The sequence below is a fragment of the Columba livia genome, chromosome 27 (assembly GCF_036013475.1).
Source record: "Columba livia isolate bColLiv1 breed racing homer chromosome 27, bColLiv1.pat.W.v2, whole genome shotgun sequence".
NCBI classification, from domain to species: domain Eukaryota; kingdom Metazoa; phylum Chordata; class Aves; order Columbiformes; family Columbidae; genus Columba; species Columba livia.
In genome coordinates, this window is record NC_088628.1 from 1,766,239 (window position 1) to 1,782,471 (window position 16,233).

General features: G+C 48.1%; 1 protein-coding gene across 1 annotated transcript; it reads right to left on the minus strand.

The window, feature by feature from the left end:
- Positions 1-1,028: 1,028 nt before the first annotated feature.
- Positions 1,029-16,212, minus strand: LOC102093459 (scaffold attachment factor B1). Its single transcript, XM_065042201.1, has 19 exons — positions 15,870-16,212; positions 13,670-13,757; positions 13,185-13,249; positions 12,893-13,099; positions 12,378-12,440; positions 11,927-11,954; positions 10,525-11,023; positions 10,056-10,105; positions 8,319-8,419; positions 7,081-7,230; positions 6,909-6,985; positions 4,899-5,038; positions 4,526-4,617; positions 4,019-4,125; positions 3,260-3,553; positions 2,912-3,049; positions 2,451-2,493; positions 1,684-1,805; positions 1,029-1,390 (listed from the first exon to the last, which is right to left on the minus strand). The coding sequence occupies exons 1-19, from the start codon at positions 16,056-16,058 to the stop codon at positions 1,264-1,266; spliced, it is 2,580 nt and encodes an 859-aa protein (XP_064898273.1). The 5' UTR covers positions 16,059-16,212; the 3' UTR covers positions 1,029-1,263.
- Positions 16,213-16,233: the final 21 nt, after the last annotated feature.

Sequence of the window (16,233 nt, forward strand, 5' to 3'; positions counted from 1 at the left end):
AACTAAGTGGATTCATTTTGTCTCTTGAGCTGGCTTCTTTAAAAAGTGCTGGAACTCCCTTGAAGATGCTCAGACCTCTGTGTGTGACGCTTTTTGGCACCTGAGCAAGAGGGGACGGATCTCCAGGCGCAGCACAGTCCCCGTGGGACACAGAACGAGGGATTCAGAAATGGTTGGGTGTGTTGTTGTTTTATTTTCAAGACAGAAACCTCGTTTGCTGATGGGAAACAACACAACATGGGAGCTGGGAAGGGAGGTTCCTGGAAAGCAAGAATATTGCCTTGCTCTCCATCTCTTCTTCTCCAGGAGACATCTCCTCTGAAGAGGAGCAGCTAAGATTACAGTGCACCCTGCCGAAATACAAGTAGGTCTGGAACAAAGAAGGATTTGCAAGGGTTTTGTTTCCTTTTTTAAATAGTTATATGGTGGAACTTACTGCCAGGAGATTTCAGAGGATTTGGTGAAGGTATAAATAGCTTTAAAAAGAGCTTAAGTTAATTCCTGGAGGACGGGTCCATCGGTGGCTCTTAAACCTGATGGCCCAGGTGGAAACTACAGCTCAGTAAAGCCCGGAGTGCCAGACGCTGGGAGGTTATCGACTGATGACAACTGCTCCACGTACACCCTGCTCCAACGTATCGTTCTTTACGCGCCTGCTTCTAAACGAGAAAGAATACTGAGCGGGAAGGACTTCTGCATCTAACCTGGCGCGTCCCTTCTCCTCTTAGAGCATCTCAGTGACAACGTGTACATTCAATAAGGGACTGATCCTTCCATACAGTTGCTGGGTTTAAGTTGAATGTTTTGCCAAGTCTAGTTTGTGACTTACAGAGATTACTGTAGGTAGGACAGGGTGCTGATCAGATTCCCTTAGGCAGTGTAGAATTTGAGCTGTGTTGTTGAGCGTGGAAGGGCCCTCAAGATAATCTAGTTCAATATCCATGCCCAAGCAAGTTCACCTTTGAAATGAGATGGTTTAGCGTAGAGCTGAATAAATTAATTTTCCAGAGACTGCTGAAACAAAGCAATTAACTGTAAACTGGCTTTTATTTATGGAAAATGGAATGCTTCATTAATAAACATTTTCAATGGGGTATGAACAACACATTACAAAACAAATGAGTTCACATTGGATTGAGTGACGTAATATGGCAGCAGCTTAAAAAAAAATACACTTACGGTAGCCCATAAGTTACAATTAATGGTAACCCTGGGTGACAGGTTTATTTCAGTTGCCACCTTGCATTAAAAATTAAAACATACTCAGTAGCGACGGTTGAAACGAGGATCGTTGGGTCTGTTTGCTCTCTCCTGGCCAGCAAAGCCTTCCTGCATTCCTCCTCCGTGCATCATCTGACTTTGGTTGCCACCTTGCATGAACCCTCCACGCCTAGAAAGGGATTGAGACATTTTGATAGAACGGGTGTTGGTTTAAACACAAACTAGAGAAGAACCACCACCCTGATATTCAGGCGTCGATAGTAACGGAGACTTTCAGATGTGAAGTTATTGAAGAAGAAAAGTCATGCCGAGATGCGTTTTGACGCACAAGGCAAGGGGCTGCTCACCTGTCGTCCATCCAACAGAGAACAAAGTTGGAAAAGGAAGGAATTGTACATCCAAACCCAGCATCCCGCGTTCACATACAGCACAAGGAAAAACCTCTTGAGTTAACAGACTAACCGTGACTGGGGGGGGATCCCTCTGCTGTCGCTCATTCTTCTGTCAGACCCGTAGCCGCCCCAGCTCTCCCGAGAGTCTCGCGAATGCCGGTCTGGGCCTCCTGGGCGCTCATCGGGATAATGCTGAAAGGCAAGGAGCAGTTAAGAACCACCTGAAAGAAACTCTTGAAGGCTGCTCGGCTCTAATGACTCAATCTCAGAATCATTTTGGATGGAAGGGACCTCTTGAGACCATCCAGTCCAACTCAACTCAAGCAGGATCAGATCCAGAACAGTCTCCCATCCTCACAGCTGGACACTTCACAGCTTCCCATGCGCCTGATCCAGTGTCCAACCACCTTCACAGGCTTTTGTGTGTGTGTGTTTCTTTTTTGAAATGTGCTTTGCTCTGTTTTGGATGGAGTTTCCTGTGTTTCACTTTGTGCTCACTGACTCTCGTCCTGCATCGAGTCCAGCCGGCTCCATCTCCTCCCCACGCTCCCTCCCGTGAGCTATTGATGCGCATTGATCACACAACCCCGGCCTTTCTCCTCTCCAGGCTCAACAGTCCCTTTTTGACACAATTCACTTGTTTTGTATCAGAACAGCTTTATAATAAACAAATCTTTGAACTGAATTTCATCTTGTTGAAGAAAACAAGATAATCTGCTTATTGATACGTATTTTGGAGATATCGCTTAATTCTTAACTACTGCAATTTAATCTGACACACAGTATAAAAAAACAGGTTATAAGAAGTTGTTTCTGTAGCTTTATAAAGCGACTTACCTGTCCATCCCGATCTCCCATCATTGTCCTTGATCCGTATCTCCTACGAACAGACAAGTAAAATCAAACTGTGGTAGAAGAACATAGAGCAGTCTAAAAATCCATCGGTGTAACAACCCAGCTGAGCAATCCCGCTCCCCGGTAGCGCCCACATTAGCTACAAAAGGCACAAACAGCTGGAACACGCGGGAACCAGGACACGTGTTGCATTCCTGGAAAACCCAGTCAGTCCTACGGTACAAATGAGAATATTCCCATTAAGACGCTGGGTGCCCACAACATCATTTAGAACATTTTCGGTATCCTACAAATGCGTGAAACAGCTTTACAAGTACAGATCTCCTCACGGCTGTGTAAGAAAAAAAAGTCCACGGCCACTAAGCCACACAAAATGCAAGACAAACACACAGGAAAGGTGGCAAAATGTGACATTAAATACATTTTTGTCTTCCAACACCAACCTGTCTATTGAATGATCTTGATAACGGCCGCGATCCCTGTGATCGAAGTCATGGAAGCGATCCTGGCGACCGAAATCTGAGTGGTACCTGTCGTTCATTGCCATTCGCTTTGCTTCTGGCCAGTACGGATCATCTCTCCTGCAAGGAAGAACGTGCTCATTTTAGTCAAGATAATGCCTTTTGATATTGTTCCCTGTGTGCGAACCAGAAGAAGGGTAATTAAGTTCAAAAGGGAGCTGAAAAACCCTCTACTGAACACGATAATCTCAACGCAACCAGCACAGGCTGATGAGACGGCAGCTGGCAGCGCCGTTTTCCACCTGCATCCCTTGTGCTTATTGGCTCTACCTGCCGTCTATGTCGTATGGTCTCCTCATCGCAGACCGACGTTCTTGTTCGTAGCGGAGCTGCTCGTGCTGGCGCCGCAGCTCTTCCCTTTCCCGCTGGATGCGATCCTGTTCTCTCCTCCTCTCGTGTTCTATGTGCATCCGCTCTCTTTCCAGTCGCTCTCTTTCCATCCGTTCCCGTTCAAGGCGCTGCCTCTCGATCTCCAGCCTCTCCCGAGCGATCTCCAGCCTCTCCCTTTCCTCCCGCTCCCGGATGGTCTGCAGGTGCTGCTGCCTCTCCCGGCGCTCGCGTGTGCTGTTCCGACACAAAACCAAGAGTTACGGAGCTAATAATTCAACAAATAAGTTAAAATGGGGAAGATAAAACAATATAAAAGCTCATTCCTTCTGTTCTAGGAACACATCCAGCTCTCAAGAAGCCAGAACAGCATGCAGGACAGGAGCACTCCACTAAAGCTCAGAAACTTCTTCCTCTCCAGTAAGACTGATGAAAACATTTCCCCTCCGTCCAATTCCCCTCACTTTAGCTATGTAATAGTGTGAAAATTGTTTTAACATGGAATTCAGGCGACAGTTTTAGCGAGGAATTTGCAGGATGGCCATTGCCACCTTTATCCTGGATTCAACAGCACGGAAACAGAAATAAACCCCCCCCAAAAATCACTAAATACCTGAATTAGGTTCTTAATTTCTCTATAGACACAGTGTATTTAAATACAAACATAAAAAAACACAGGAAGAATTGCACTGCTGCTCTTACCGGCGCTGCTCTGCCTCCCTCATTTTCCGCTGTGCTTTGATTTTGTAAAATGGCACAATCCCTTGTCTCTCTCTGCTCTCCGACTTGCGATCCTGGCTCTTAATGCTCTGTATTTAATATCGAAGGAGATAAACTTAGTGGAGAACATTTATAAAAGGACAACTATCACAAACAGTACTCCGAGCTCTGCTGCCATTCGTACATCTCGCGTCTCAAAGCTCGGTCCCCACGTCTCCAAAAAAGCTGCTCTTTTTCAAACCTTACAGACACAGCATACATTAACATATACCAATACTTACCCTCCCACGTTGGTTTGGCAGGATTGCGTTGCTGATTATGGTACAAGCTGTGTGAAAGGTGTTTTACTAATGAAGATCTAAACCCACATTATAGAAACTCCAGCTGGACAAACCGGTTAGACAAGCGGGGGCTACAGGGAGGTTGGCAACATTCAGCATTCGTTCCTAAAGAAAAGTGCCGTGTTTCCCATGCAGAAACAATACTTACTCTGTCTTTTGATGTAGTCGACGTTTTCACACTAATAACAGGTTCTCCTTTGGATTTATCCATTACCACTGTTCTCTCTGTTCCTTTATTTCCTAAATAAAACCAAGATTGAGGGGAAAGAGATAATATACTCGTGCAGAAGCTGGGAGCCCGTGGCTTGGACAAGTGGGTTAAGACTCTGTTTGGTTAAGAACTGGCTGGAGGGCCCAGAGGGTGCTGGGGAATGGGGCTGCACCTCACTAGTGGTGTCCCCAGGGGTCAGTGTTGGGTCCAGTCCTGTTTAACACCTTGATTGATGATTTAGATGGGGGGATTGACTCCAATTACAGTTCACAGTATCTTTCCCTCTATAAAAAAATAAGAGCCAAATTACCTGACTTAATAGTTTTAGGTTGATCTGATGAACCCGACTTCAGTTCATCTTTCTCTTTTTTTTCTTTTTCGTCTTTGTCTTCTGTCTTTTTAGCATCATCTTTTTGGTCTGATTTTTCATCTCTTTTAACACTGCCAGGTCTACAGAGAGATATTGATACAGATTAGACTGATACAGAGCAAGAGAAAACTCAAGTAACACAGAAGAATTCTGATGCGATATGACAGTCATTATTAGATTTCCCAACATTTCCTTCTGCAACTTCCTCCACCATCAAGTAAGACAATCGGGCCACGCTGTGCGGTTGTCGGAAAAGCTCAGCCGTGATTCAAAAACCACACCACCATGTGCTTAATGCCCTCAAAGCTGCTCATTCAACACAACAATTAGTCGTGGTCAATGGGGCAGAGTCCAATTGAGGCCTGTATCCAGTGCAGAGCCGCAGGGGTCAGTGCTGGGGCCGGTGTTATTCAATATATTCATCAGTGATTTGGACGAGGGAATAGAGTGACTGTCACAAGTTTGCTGGTGACACCGAGCTGGGAGGAGTGGTGACACTGGAAGCTGTGCTGCCATCAGAGACCTGGACAGGCTGGAGAGCTGGGCAGGGAAAATGTAATGAAATAGAACAAGGGCAAGTGTAGAGTCTTGAATCTGGGCAGAACAACCCCAGGTTCCAGTGTAAGTTGGGGAATGAGCTATTAGAGAGCAGTGTAGGGGAAAGGGACCTGGGGGTCCTGGGGACAGCAGGGTGACCATGAGCCAGCACTGGGCCCTTGTGGCCAGGAAGCCAATGGTACCTGGGGTGGGTTAGAAGGGGGTGGTCAGTAGGTCAGAGAGGTTCTCCTGCCCCTCTGCTCTGCCCTGGGGAGACCACACCTGGAATATTGTGTCCAGTTGTAGCCCCTCAGTTCCAGCAGGACAGGGAACTGCTGGAGAGAGTCCAGCGCAGCCACCAAGATGCTGAAGGGAGTGGAGCATCTCCCGTGTGAGGAAAGGCTGAGGGAGCTGGGGCTCTGGAGCTGGACAAGAGGACACTGAGGGGTGGCTCATTCCTGGGGATCAATATGGAAAGGGGCAGTGTCAGGAGGATGGAGCCAGGCTCTTCTGGTGACAACCAGTGACAGGACAAGGGGCAATGGGTTCAAACTGGAACACAGGAGGTTCCCTTTAAAGATGAGAAGAAACTTGTTTGGGGTGAGGGTGGCAGAGCCTGGCCCAGGCTGCCCAGGGGGTTGTGGAGTCTCCTTCTGTGCAGACATTCCAACCCGCCTGGACACCTTCCTGTGTAACCTCATCTGGGTGTTCCTGCTCCATGGGGGGATTGCACTGGATGAGCTTTCCAGGGCCCTTCAACCCCTGACATCCTGGGATTCTGTGATCAGGAAGTGCCAATATGAATCATTATCATTTTCGTTGGGCAATTAGGTGAAATAGAGGCAAAAACTTCTCAAGAGATAGCATTTTAAATGAGCTATGCCTCAATAAGATAATTAAAGCAAAGGAGTCAGTGTCATATTCACTCTCTTAGGGTATTTTTCAGCTACTTTCAGCAATGCTAGAGAGAAAAAACACAGTGCTGAAGGGGAACGTGTTCTGGAGCAGGATCTTGGACAACTGATCTTTGCCTCTTGGGGAGCACAAGCACCCGACAAAGCCCCAGCGAGAGAAAAATGCAACGGAGAAACAGTGCCATACTGATCACAACCCTCAAACGGCCCTTCCTATAGACGTATGACATGAGAACACCCCATCTTTACTACAACCCAAATACAGCTGAATTAAAACGTGTGCTTGAAAACGCAACTCTCCAATGCCTGCCTTAAAGCACGGAATAGAAACACGTGAAGTTAAGCACCAAACTTCAACAGTAGTTTATCTCATAGGAAAAGTTGCTCTTTTTGACTGTTTGCCACAGAAATTCTTACTGTAACTCTGTTCTAACTGACACATCAACACAGACTGAGGAACAGCAAAACCCCTTTGGACAGAGAAGTTTTACAACAGTACCTCTCGCTGACCGGTTCTTTCTTTGCTTCGTTCTCCTTTTTTTCACTTGGCTTCTTCCCAGCGGGTTCATTTTTGGCCTGGAATTGATTTTGCACGTCGTCAGCTGAGAATGTGGTCTTGGTAACGTGTACAACGTGGTGGTGATGGGGTATCTTTGGGGACCGGTACTCACTTTTTCCACAGAGATTATTTTCCCGTGTAGCTCCGTTTTGTGGAGGTGAGTAATGCACTTGGTGGCTTCCTCGGCCGTGGACATGGTGACGAAGCCGTAGCAGCGAGCGCCGGGACTGCGCGCGTTGGTCACCACTTTAGCGCCCACCACCTGTTCGAGACAAGGAGCTTTAACACGCACTGTCACCCAACAGCAACAAGTACAAGCTCCATTTCTATTCTGTTTTACCCATGAACTTCTGTTTTTCAGAAGTGAGCAGCTACCAAAGTAGAATCGCTTTGCCACCTCCACTCAAATCAATGCTTTAACGTCACCACTAAGGGGCAGACCCACCGTGTTATCTATGATATCATTTACCAGAAGTTTCCCCACAAGGTCTGACTTGAGAAAGCCCACGTAAAACACGCATGTAATAAATTATGCTTATTGATGTTCATATATTCAACAGAGCTCACTCTGTATGACAAAAATTCATCATATTCCACAGAGGTGTCGTATTTTCAAGTACAGCTGGATAACGAACATGCTTTGAGCATTTATTGCAGTTGTACGTCTAGTTCTAGGAGGCCTGGCCTCTGCTAATACTAAAAAACACCCCAGTAATTGTATTTACATGACTAAATGTTACCATGGCATCTAAGAAGAGGCAAATACTAGGTTGGATGTCACATCGTTTTTAATTACATTTCAAATTTGGGTGGTACATCTCTACGACACGTTCCAGGTTCCTAGATGGAATTCTAAGCAAATAAATAGAAGGAAATATGGCATTTTGGTTATGAGGAACGTTAAGAAGGTTTTACCAGTCTCATGACGTTTAGACAAACTCAAAGCTGTGCTATACTTACTTTTTGTACCTATTGTACAGTCGAATTGAGGTTCTAGATTGTTAGCACGTTGTTTTACTACAATCTTTAAATAGGCTTCAAGAGTCTGTCAATAATCCTTCCTGCCATCCCTCTTCTATTAAACTATTTCCCAACTGAGAAGGAGACTTAAGTTGCCCTTTTGTCCATCATTAATAACTGCAGGAAAGCCAGCCACCCAAAACCAAACCAAATGCTGCACCAAACCCATACAGGAGCTCCTGAGAGCAACTGCCAACTCAAGACAAAACCTCCAGTACCAAGGCAATTTTTAAGATATTCCCCAATAATGTTTCAACATAATTATTAAGACGGTTTCAAGTGAAAGAAAAAATCCAAACACCTGCCAAAACCTGCCACGCTGCCCCTTACCTTCCCGTATTTGCTGAACAGGTTCTTCAGATCCGTGGCTCTGGTAGTGGAAGCCAGGCCGCTCACCCAAAAGTTGCGACTGGAACCGCCAGCAGCGTGGCCTAAAACCAGACAAACCCAAACCAGCTGCTTCTAAATGTAAAAGGAGCACTTCCACAAATCTGATCTCCTTTTAGTATCAGGTGACCCAGCTGGTGGATGAGGGGAAGGCTGTAGATGTGGTCTGTCTAGACTTCAGCAAGGCCTTTGACACTGTCTCACATCATACACTCCTGCAAAAGCTGGGAGCCCGTGGCTTGGACAAGTGCGCACTCTGTTTGGTTAAGAACTGGCTGGAGGGCCCAGAGAGTGCTGGGGAATGGGGCTGCATGGGGCTGGCGGCCAGTCACTAGTGGTGTCCCCAGGGGTCAGTGCTGGGTCCAGTCCTGTTTAACATCTTGATAGGGGATTGAGACCATCACCAGCAAATGTGCTGATGACACCAAGCTGGGAGGGAGTGTGGAGCTGCTGGAAGGCAGGAGGGCTCTGCAGAGGGATCTGGATAGACTGGGAAAATGGGCCCATTCCAATGGGATGAAGTTCAACAAGGCCAAGTGCCGGGTCCTGCCCTTTGGCCACAACAACCCCCTGCAGCGCTCCAGGCTGGGCACAGAGTGGCTGCAGAGCAGTCAGGCAGAAAGGGACCTGGGGGACTAATGGACAGGAAGCTCAACATGAGCCACCAGTGTGCCCAGGTGGCCAAGAAGGCCAATGGTGTCCTGTCCTGTATCCAAAAGAGCGTGGTCAGCAGGACAAGGGCAGTGATCCTTCCCCTGTGCTCTGCATTGGGGAGGCCACACCTGGAGTGTTGTGTTCAGTTCTGGGCCCCTCAGGTGAGGAAAGAGATTGAAGTGCTGGAGCGGGTCCAGAGAAGAGCAACAAGACTGGGGAAGGGACTTGAACACAAGCCCTATGGGGAGAGGCTGAGGGAGCTGGGCTTGTTTAGTCTGGAGAAGAGGAGGCTTAGAGCTGAGCTCAGCACTCTCCAGAACTACCTGAAGGGCAGTTCTAGCCAGGTGGGGATTGGGCTCTTCTCCCAGGCATCAGCAAAAGGACAAGGGGCCATGGGCTTCAACTCTGCCAGGGGAAATTGAGGCTGGAGATGAGAAAGCAATTCTTTGCAGAGAGAGTGGTCAGGATTGGAATGGCTGCCCAGGGAGGTGCTGGACTCACCGTCCTGGAGGTTTTGAAACTGAGATTGGCCATGGCACTTAGTGCCATGATCTAGTCAATGGACTGGAGTTGGACCAAGGCTTGGACTGGGTGAGCTCTGAGGGCTTTTCCAACCCAGTCCATTCTGTGATTCTGTTTTTAAAAAAATCACAGAGCGAATGAAATGTGATGTATTAACGGTCTCCTCCCATGATTCACATTCCTGAAGGCAAGAAGCATTCCAAGTCCAAAAACTTTTAGGATGGAACTACAAGCTTTGACACATGCAACAGAAACAGGCCGTTATTCAGGGAACTGGAGTGGTGCAGATCTGAAGCGACTGTGGCTCTTTGGAACGTGCCTGTCTAGAGAACTCCTCGTCCTCAATAAAGTTCCAAGCTTTAAGTTTCTGTGTCATTTAAACACACAAATACTAGATTCCAAATTACTTCAGCATGTCTGTGATATTTAACATCTGCACACCCCACCCAGTACAAAAACGGTGACTCCCAGCAATTCGAGTTGTGTTTTTGAAAAGAAACGTACCTTTCTCATCCTTCGAGATTATCTTTGTATCTCTGTCCTCCTCCACAGGGCTAAAGACAAAACACCACATTGTTCAAGTCAGAAAGAAAAGTGAACAACCAAAAATGATGAAAAAATGCTAAAATGAAATACCTACCAGAAAATGTTGCAAATGAAAACACACCTTTGTACATTTAAGAAATCTGACAATAAATAACGAAGTCAGATTCTTAAACAGACTTATATTATGAAGACATTTACAAATAAGAGTAATTTAAGGAAACAACCTTTGAAGGTTGAGGAAGGAAGGAAATCAAACCCTCTGTGTTTAGAAAAAAATATCTGCACATGAAGAAATCAAACAGACTCTTTAGGAATAGGCTACAATTTCATCAGTCTCGGTGGCCAATTGAAGGAAACAGCTTATGCGCATCACTTAACGACCAATGAAAAAAGATAGCATCTGGTCTAGAACGGAGAAAAAACAAACCTCTTTTTCTGATCACCGCCCTCACTGGCTGAGGACTCTTTAGTAGCAGGGGGTTCCTCAGAATTAGCTTTGTCTTCTGTTTTCTTCGCATCTTCTTGGCCTTCTTGGCCCTCGGGACCTGCGCCTTTGGCCGCTGTTCCCCCACTAGAGGCTTCCAGGCCTTGGGAGCGTTTGCTACTCTGATCGCTTGGGGTCTCTACCACTAAAGAGCCACAGTCCGGTTTCTCTTCCTCTACTGGCTGTTCACTTGTCTCCCCTTTCGCTACAACTAAACGCTTTGCTTCCTTCCTTGCCAAAGCTTGTGCCGATTTGCTGTCCAAATCTAAAGCATCTTCCTCCACCTGAGCGGCAGCAAGAGCGTCCTCTTCCTCCGCCAGCCTCTTGCCTGGCACCGCGTTACTCGCTTCCTGCGCATGTGGCCGCTCCGCTTCGGAACTTTCTTCGTTAAGTCCTTCAGATTTACAAGTTTCCCCCAAAATGTCGAGTATTTTCTCATTTTCTACGGATTTAACAGGAATAGAATGGCACAAGATTTAATCACCAGGGAAATACAGCAATCACAAATGTGGAACTGGCATGGCTGCCACACTAACACCAAGAGAACTGCTAAGCTACACAGAGATTGGAAAACCCTAAGTGTACACAGTGTGAAAAGTACCGCGCTACCTGCTGTCTGACAAACTACCAAACCAGCCCTACAGTGTTAACAGGCAAGAAAAATGCCCCCAGACTTAACAAAAACCTTCTGGCTGTTCCTGGATATTCTTCAGCAAACGGTTCAGCTGTTTCTTCTCTAGTTAGCTTCCAGAGTCCGAGACGCTGAACTGAACGTACCAAGGCACTGAGGGTTCAATTTTTAAATCTCTGTGAAATCCTTTTAGAGCGGACAGTCCAACATGAGAACTGGGCATCTTCTGATGGTGCGTGAGAGTGTTTGCAGTCCAGAAAGTGAAAAGTATCTGTATGAAATTCCCATGAAGAAACTCTCTTCTTTCTTCTGTATCCAGTAACTAACCTTTACATTTTAATGCCCTACAGTATCTTTTTATTGCTTTCACTGCTCTCTACTTAGTAACAGAGTTAAGGTGTGTGCGATATCACAAGATCTGTTTACAGGTAGAATCTTTAGCTTTTAAACTGCGATTAACTTCTCTAAATCCGTTTATGTAGTTTAACAGGTTTTTAAACCATTTCATTTCACTGGAAATATTGCAAAGATGCCAAGCATCACTTCACAGATCTGGGGATATGATTGGGTTTCCAATCTCTATGACCCTGCATAATCTGGATTGTCCATCATAAAAATAACGCAAATTATGTTTGTTTGCTTGGTTTTTTTAAGAGTTAATGGTTTAAAAAGTATTAGTTGAAAACACAGGAATATGTTTTTCTTTAACAGTACCTGGTTCCAAGTGCAGTTTCTCCATTTTCTGTTGGGGAAAATAAACACAGAATGAGGATTTTATCAAACACGTGTTGTAACACAGAATAACAGCACCCCCTGCCCTACACAATTCACCTACGACGTTTAGCGCCTTCTTCCCCCCATCCACTGCAACCGAGTATTTCACGCGGGTAATTTTTCTGGCACATTGAAGCCAAATCACAGTTTCAGCCACAATCACGTTCCCGTATGTAACCGGGGATATTAAAGAGGTCGGTAAAGTATCTTTGTGTATCACACCAACTGCGGAGTGGAAACCCATCCCGGCTACTGCTTGATACCATCAGCAAGAGAAGGAAGAAATAAACAGTACAATTTCATATTATGGTCACGTTTTCCCTTGTGTAGTATGAACACAGAGGGAATACTGATAATAATAACCTGAAATACGGCAACGTTTTCAATTTACCTTCATCTCAATTAGATCAGAAGAAGAGGCATCTAAATTGTTTTCAATCTCATCATAATCTTCCTAAAAAAGGAATTACAACAGAAATTCTTTAAACCGGAACATTATTTCTACAGAAAAGATCGTCAAAACACCTGTGAGTTGAAAAGGTAGTTTTGTCTCCGTATATAGAACTATCTCGCTGACTGGTTACAGGTATTTATACACTTAGACACGTTTAAATGGGAAGAGTGAACACTACAACTGATCTATTACTTTCAATTCCAAGCTTAATCGCAGCAAGCAAAGACGTTACTGCAGGGTAACAAAGGCTCTGACCAGTCTACTGGGACCATTTCAAACCCCTGACAGGTCTCAAAACATTTATCACTTCAACAGCAGGACATGAGAGCTGCTAATGTGAAATAGAATCCACATTTCAGCCATATCCTATATTCTATTACATTAAATAACCCACTTGGGCGCACATATACTTATGAAATACCTTCTGAAAGTGGCCAAAGACCTCTACTCACCTCATTTTCTGTTAGCTGATCTGGAAGTTCTTTCATTTCCGCTTCGACATTGTCTTTATTATCAGACAAAGAATCGAGGATGTTATCAGGACTATAGTCTTCTCCACAGTCCACAGCACTGCCGTTGTCGATTTCGGCTTCATCCAACACGCTGATATCCATCATGTCAATATCCTGCAATGTATCCAGACTTGTTTCGATGTCCTCCTAAAGAAAGAAAAAGGGGAGCCCTGTATTTTTTGTGGGTTAAATGACGCATGTTTGTAGTAACAGCAATCATGGTTTCACTTACCTGCCCATCTCTAGAGTTTTCTTCTAGCCCGTTGTCTTCAACACCTTCTTCTTCCGATTTTCTTCCTAAAAACAGTATCAACGAAGTGAGATACAGCTATTTCAGAACAGTTTGCTTTCAATTAGATACAACACTAACACAAGTTATACACATTTGTTATTTGCGCAACAAAAAATTGTTCTAATTACTCCTGCCCTGATTTCTCACATCTAAAAATGTACCCCAAAGATAATTCAAGGGCTTCTATGAAAACAAGGAAAATGTATATAGTTACGGCAAGGAAATTAGTCCCTGGGGTGCCGTGAAGCCACCTTGATGCTGGCAGAGCTTTTGCTGCAGCCCTTGCTCTACACCTGACACAATCCTACACCCACAAATACAGGAACACCCACAACCTATGGCCTCAGCTACAGAAGGAATCAACGCTGTATGCTAAGTTCCAGCTACAAGGAAACAAAGGAACTGTGTTTGTCTGGAGCCCATACCTTTGCTAGTTCTTTTGGGCGTTCTCTTGTTGGTCAGTTCTGAGGCCACAGGGATTTCATCGGGGTCTCCTCCTTCATCCTCGATGGCCTGTTGGAGACAGCAGCACGACACTGGTTGTATCGTTCGGTTGTTTGCATTTGTACAGGATAAATTTCCTTACAGTAGCCTGTACGGCGCCACATTCTGAATTAGCGCTGAGAACAGCGCTGACAGCACGGGGACGGCTGAGCCGTTGTGGAGCGGTGCTGCACAGCATCGAGCCCTTTTCTGCTCCTCACACCGCCCGGCCCGGGGGGCACGGGGACCCGGGGGGGGACCCCGGCAGGACAGCTGCCCCAGCCCACCCGAGGGACATTCCAGACCAAACGCTCAGCAAGAAAACTTGTAGGGGTGGGGCCGCCGTGACTTGGCATCAGTCAGTTGAGAGCGAGCCACTCTTCTTTTACATCACACGCTTTTCTTGGACGGCTTGTTTTTTCTTTTTCCTCCTCATTGTTGGCTTTTTTTTTGCAATTCATTTAAAAATATATATATATTAAACCACTTTTATCTCAAGCACAAGTGTTCGCTCACTTTGACCCTTCCAGTTCTCCCGCCAATCCTGCCAGGAGGGTTGGGGTGCGCAAGCGGCCGGGTGGTGCTGAACCGCCTACCACGGCTAAACCACAACAGCACTTTTACAGACGTGGCACGTGAAACATTCGTGTCTCATCTTAGTTCAGATCACACAGCCAAGCAGCCGCATCAGCCATTAAAACACTGACTAGTGGAAACCCATCCCGGCTACTGCTTGATACAACCAGCAAGAGAAGGAAGAAATAAACAGTACAATTTCATATTATGGACATGTTTTCCCTTGTGTAGTATGAACACAGAGGGAATACTGATAATAACAACCTAAAACACAACCCCACAGCCAAATCACGCCGCGACCGAGGAGCAAAGGTGCCCTCATCTGTAAACAAGGCTCCCCATTTAGCACATAAGCACTTTAAGTGTATAAATGACCACTACAGGAACACAGATGCACCCGACAGTATTTTTTTCTCCACACATACACCTATTAGAACGCATTAAATGGTCAGGACCGGCTACACTGTTCTGGCTTCTTATAAGTCTGTGAAAATACATTCCGGAGAGGTGGAGCCTGATGAAGCGGGTACAGAGGTAGCGAGACAAGAGATGCAGGAAAGGGGAACGCGTGTACATGCTGGGCAGAGGGATTCGGGGAAAGAGGCGCGTACGTGTGGGACAGGGAGCAAGGGGAAGATCGGGGCCAGCACAGAGCGAGATCAAGAGTAGGGGCTCCACAGCGCCCCGGGGGAGGAACGGGCAGCCCAGGGAAGGGGCAGCCAAGGGGAGGGAAGGGGCAGCCAAGGGGGGAGGGAAGGGGCAGCCCCGGGGGGAGGGAAGGGGCAGCCCCGGGGGGAGGGAAGGGGCAGCCCCGGGGGGAGGGAAGGGGCAGCCCCGGGGGGAGGGAAGGGGCAGCCCCGGGGGGAGGGAAGGGGCAGCCAAGGGGGGAGGGAAGGGGCAGCCCCGGGGGAAGGGAAGGGGCAGACAAGGGGGGAGGGAAGGGGCAGCCAAGGGGGGAGGGAAGGGGCAGCCAAGGGGGGAGGGAAGGGGCAGCCCCGGGGGAAGGGAAGGGGCAGACAAGGGGGGAGGGAAGGGGCAGCCCCGGGGGGAGGGAAGGGGCAGCCAAGGGGGGAGGGAAGGGGCAGCCAAGGGGGGAGGGAAGGGGCAGCCAAGGGGGGAGGGAAGGGGCAGCCCCGGGGGAAGGGAAGGGGCAGACAAGGGGGGAGGGAAGGGGCAGACAAGGGGGGAGGGAAGGGGCAGACAAGGGGGGAGGGAAGGGGCAGACAAGGGGGAGGGAAGGGGCAGCCAAGGCGGGAGGGAAGGGGCAGCCCAGGGGAGGGAAGGGGCAGCCCCGGGGGGAGGGAAGGGGCAGCCCCGGGGGGAGGGAAGGGGCAGCCAAGGGGGGAGGGAAGGGGCAGCCAAGGGGGGAGGGAAGGGGCAGCCCCGGGGGGAGGGAAGGGGCAGCCCCGGGGGGAGGGAAGGGGCAGCCAAGGGGGAGGGAAGGGGCAGCAGCGCCCTCAGACGCTCCCAGCACGGCCAGAGCCCAGCGCGCATGCGCCGTGCGGCCTCGGTCCGGGGGAAAAGGCCCCGGATGACGCGTCCCCTCCCCCCGTGTTTGCACCTCACCCTCCTCAGCCGCTCCATGAGGACGCTCTTGTTGCCGCCGCTGTCCAGGCTGCGGCGCTTGAGCTCGGCCCGCAGGTCGATGACTCGTAGCTCGCTCAGCCGCCGAGTTTCGGATTCTGAGCCGAGAGCCGCGGCCCCGCCGAGGGATGTGAAGTCCCCCAGCCCGGCCGCCGATTGACTCTCCGCCATCAAGGCCCCTTCGGTACTCCGCGTCAGGCCCGAGCACACGGGAGAACACGGCACAATCACACACGAACCCCGCGATCACGGCACAAAATGGTGGGGAGGCCGGGACGCGCCAGGGGAGGGGGGAGCCCCGCTCTGCGCATGCGCGGACAGAAGCGCGATGACGAGCGGGGGGAAG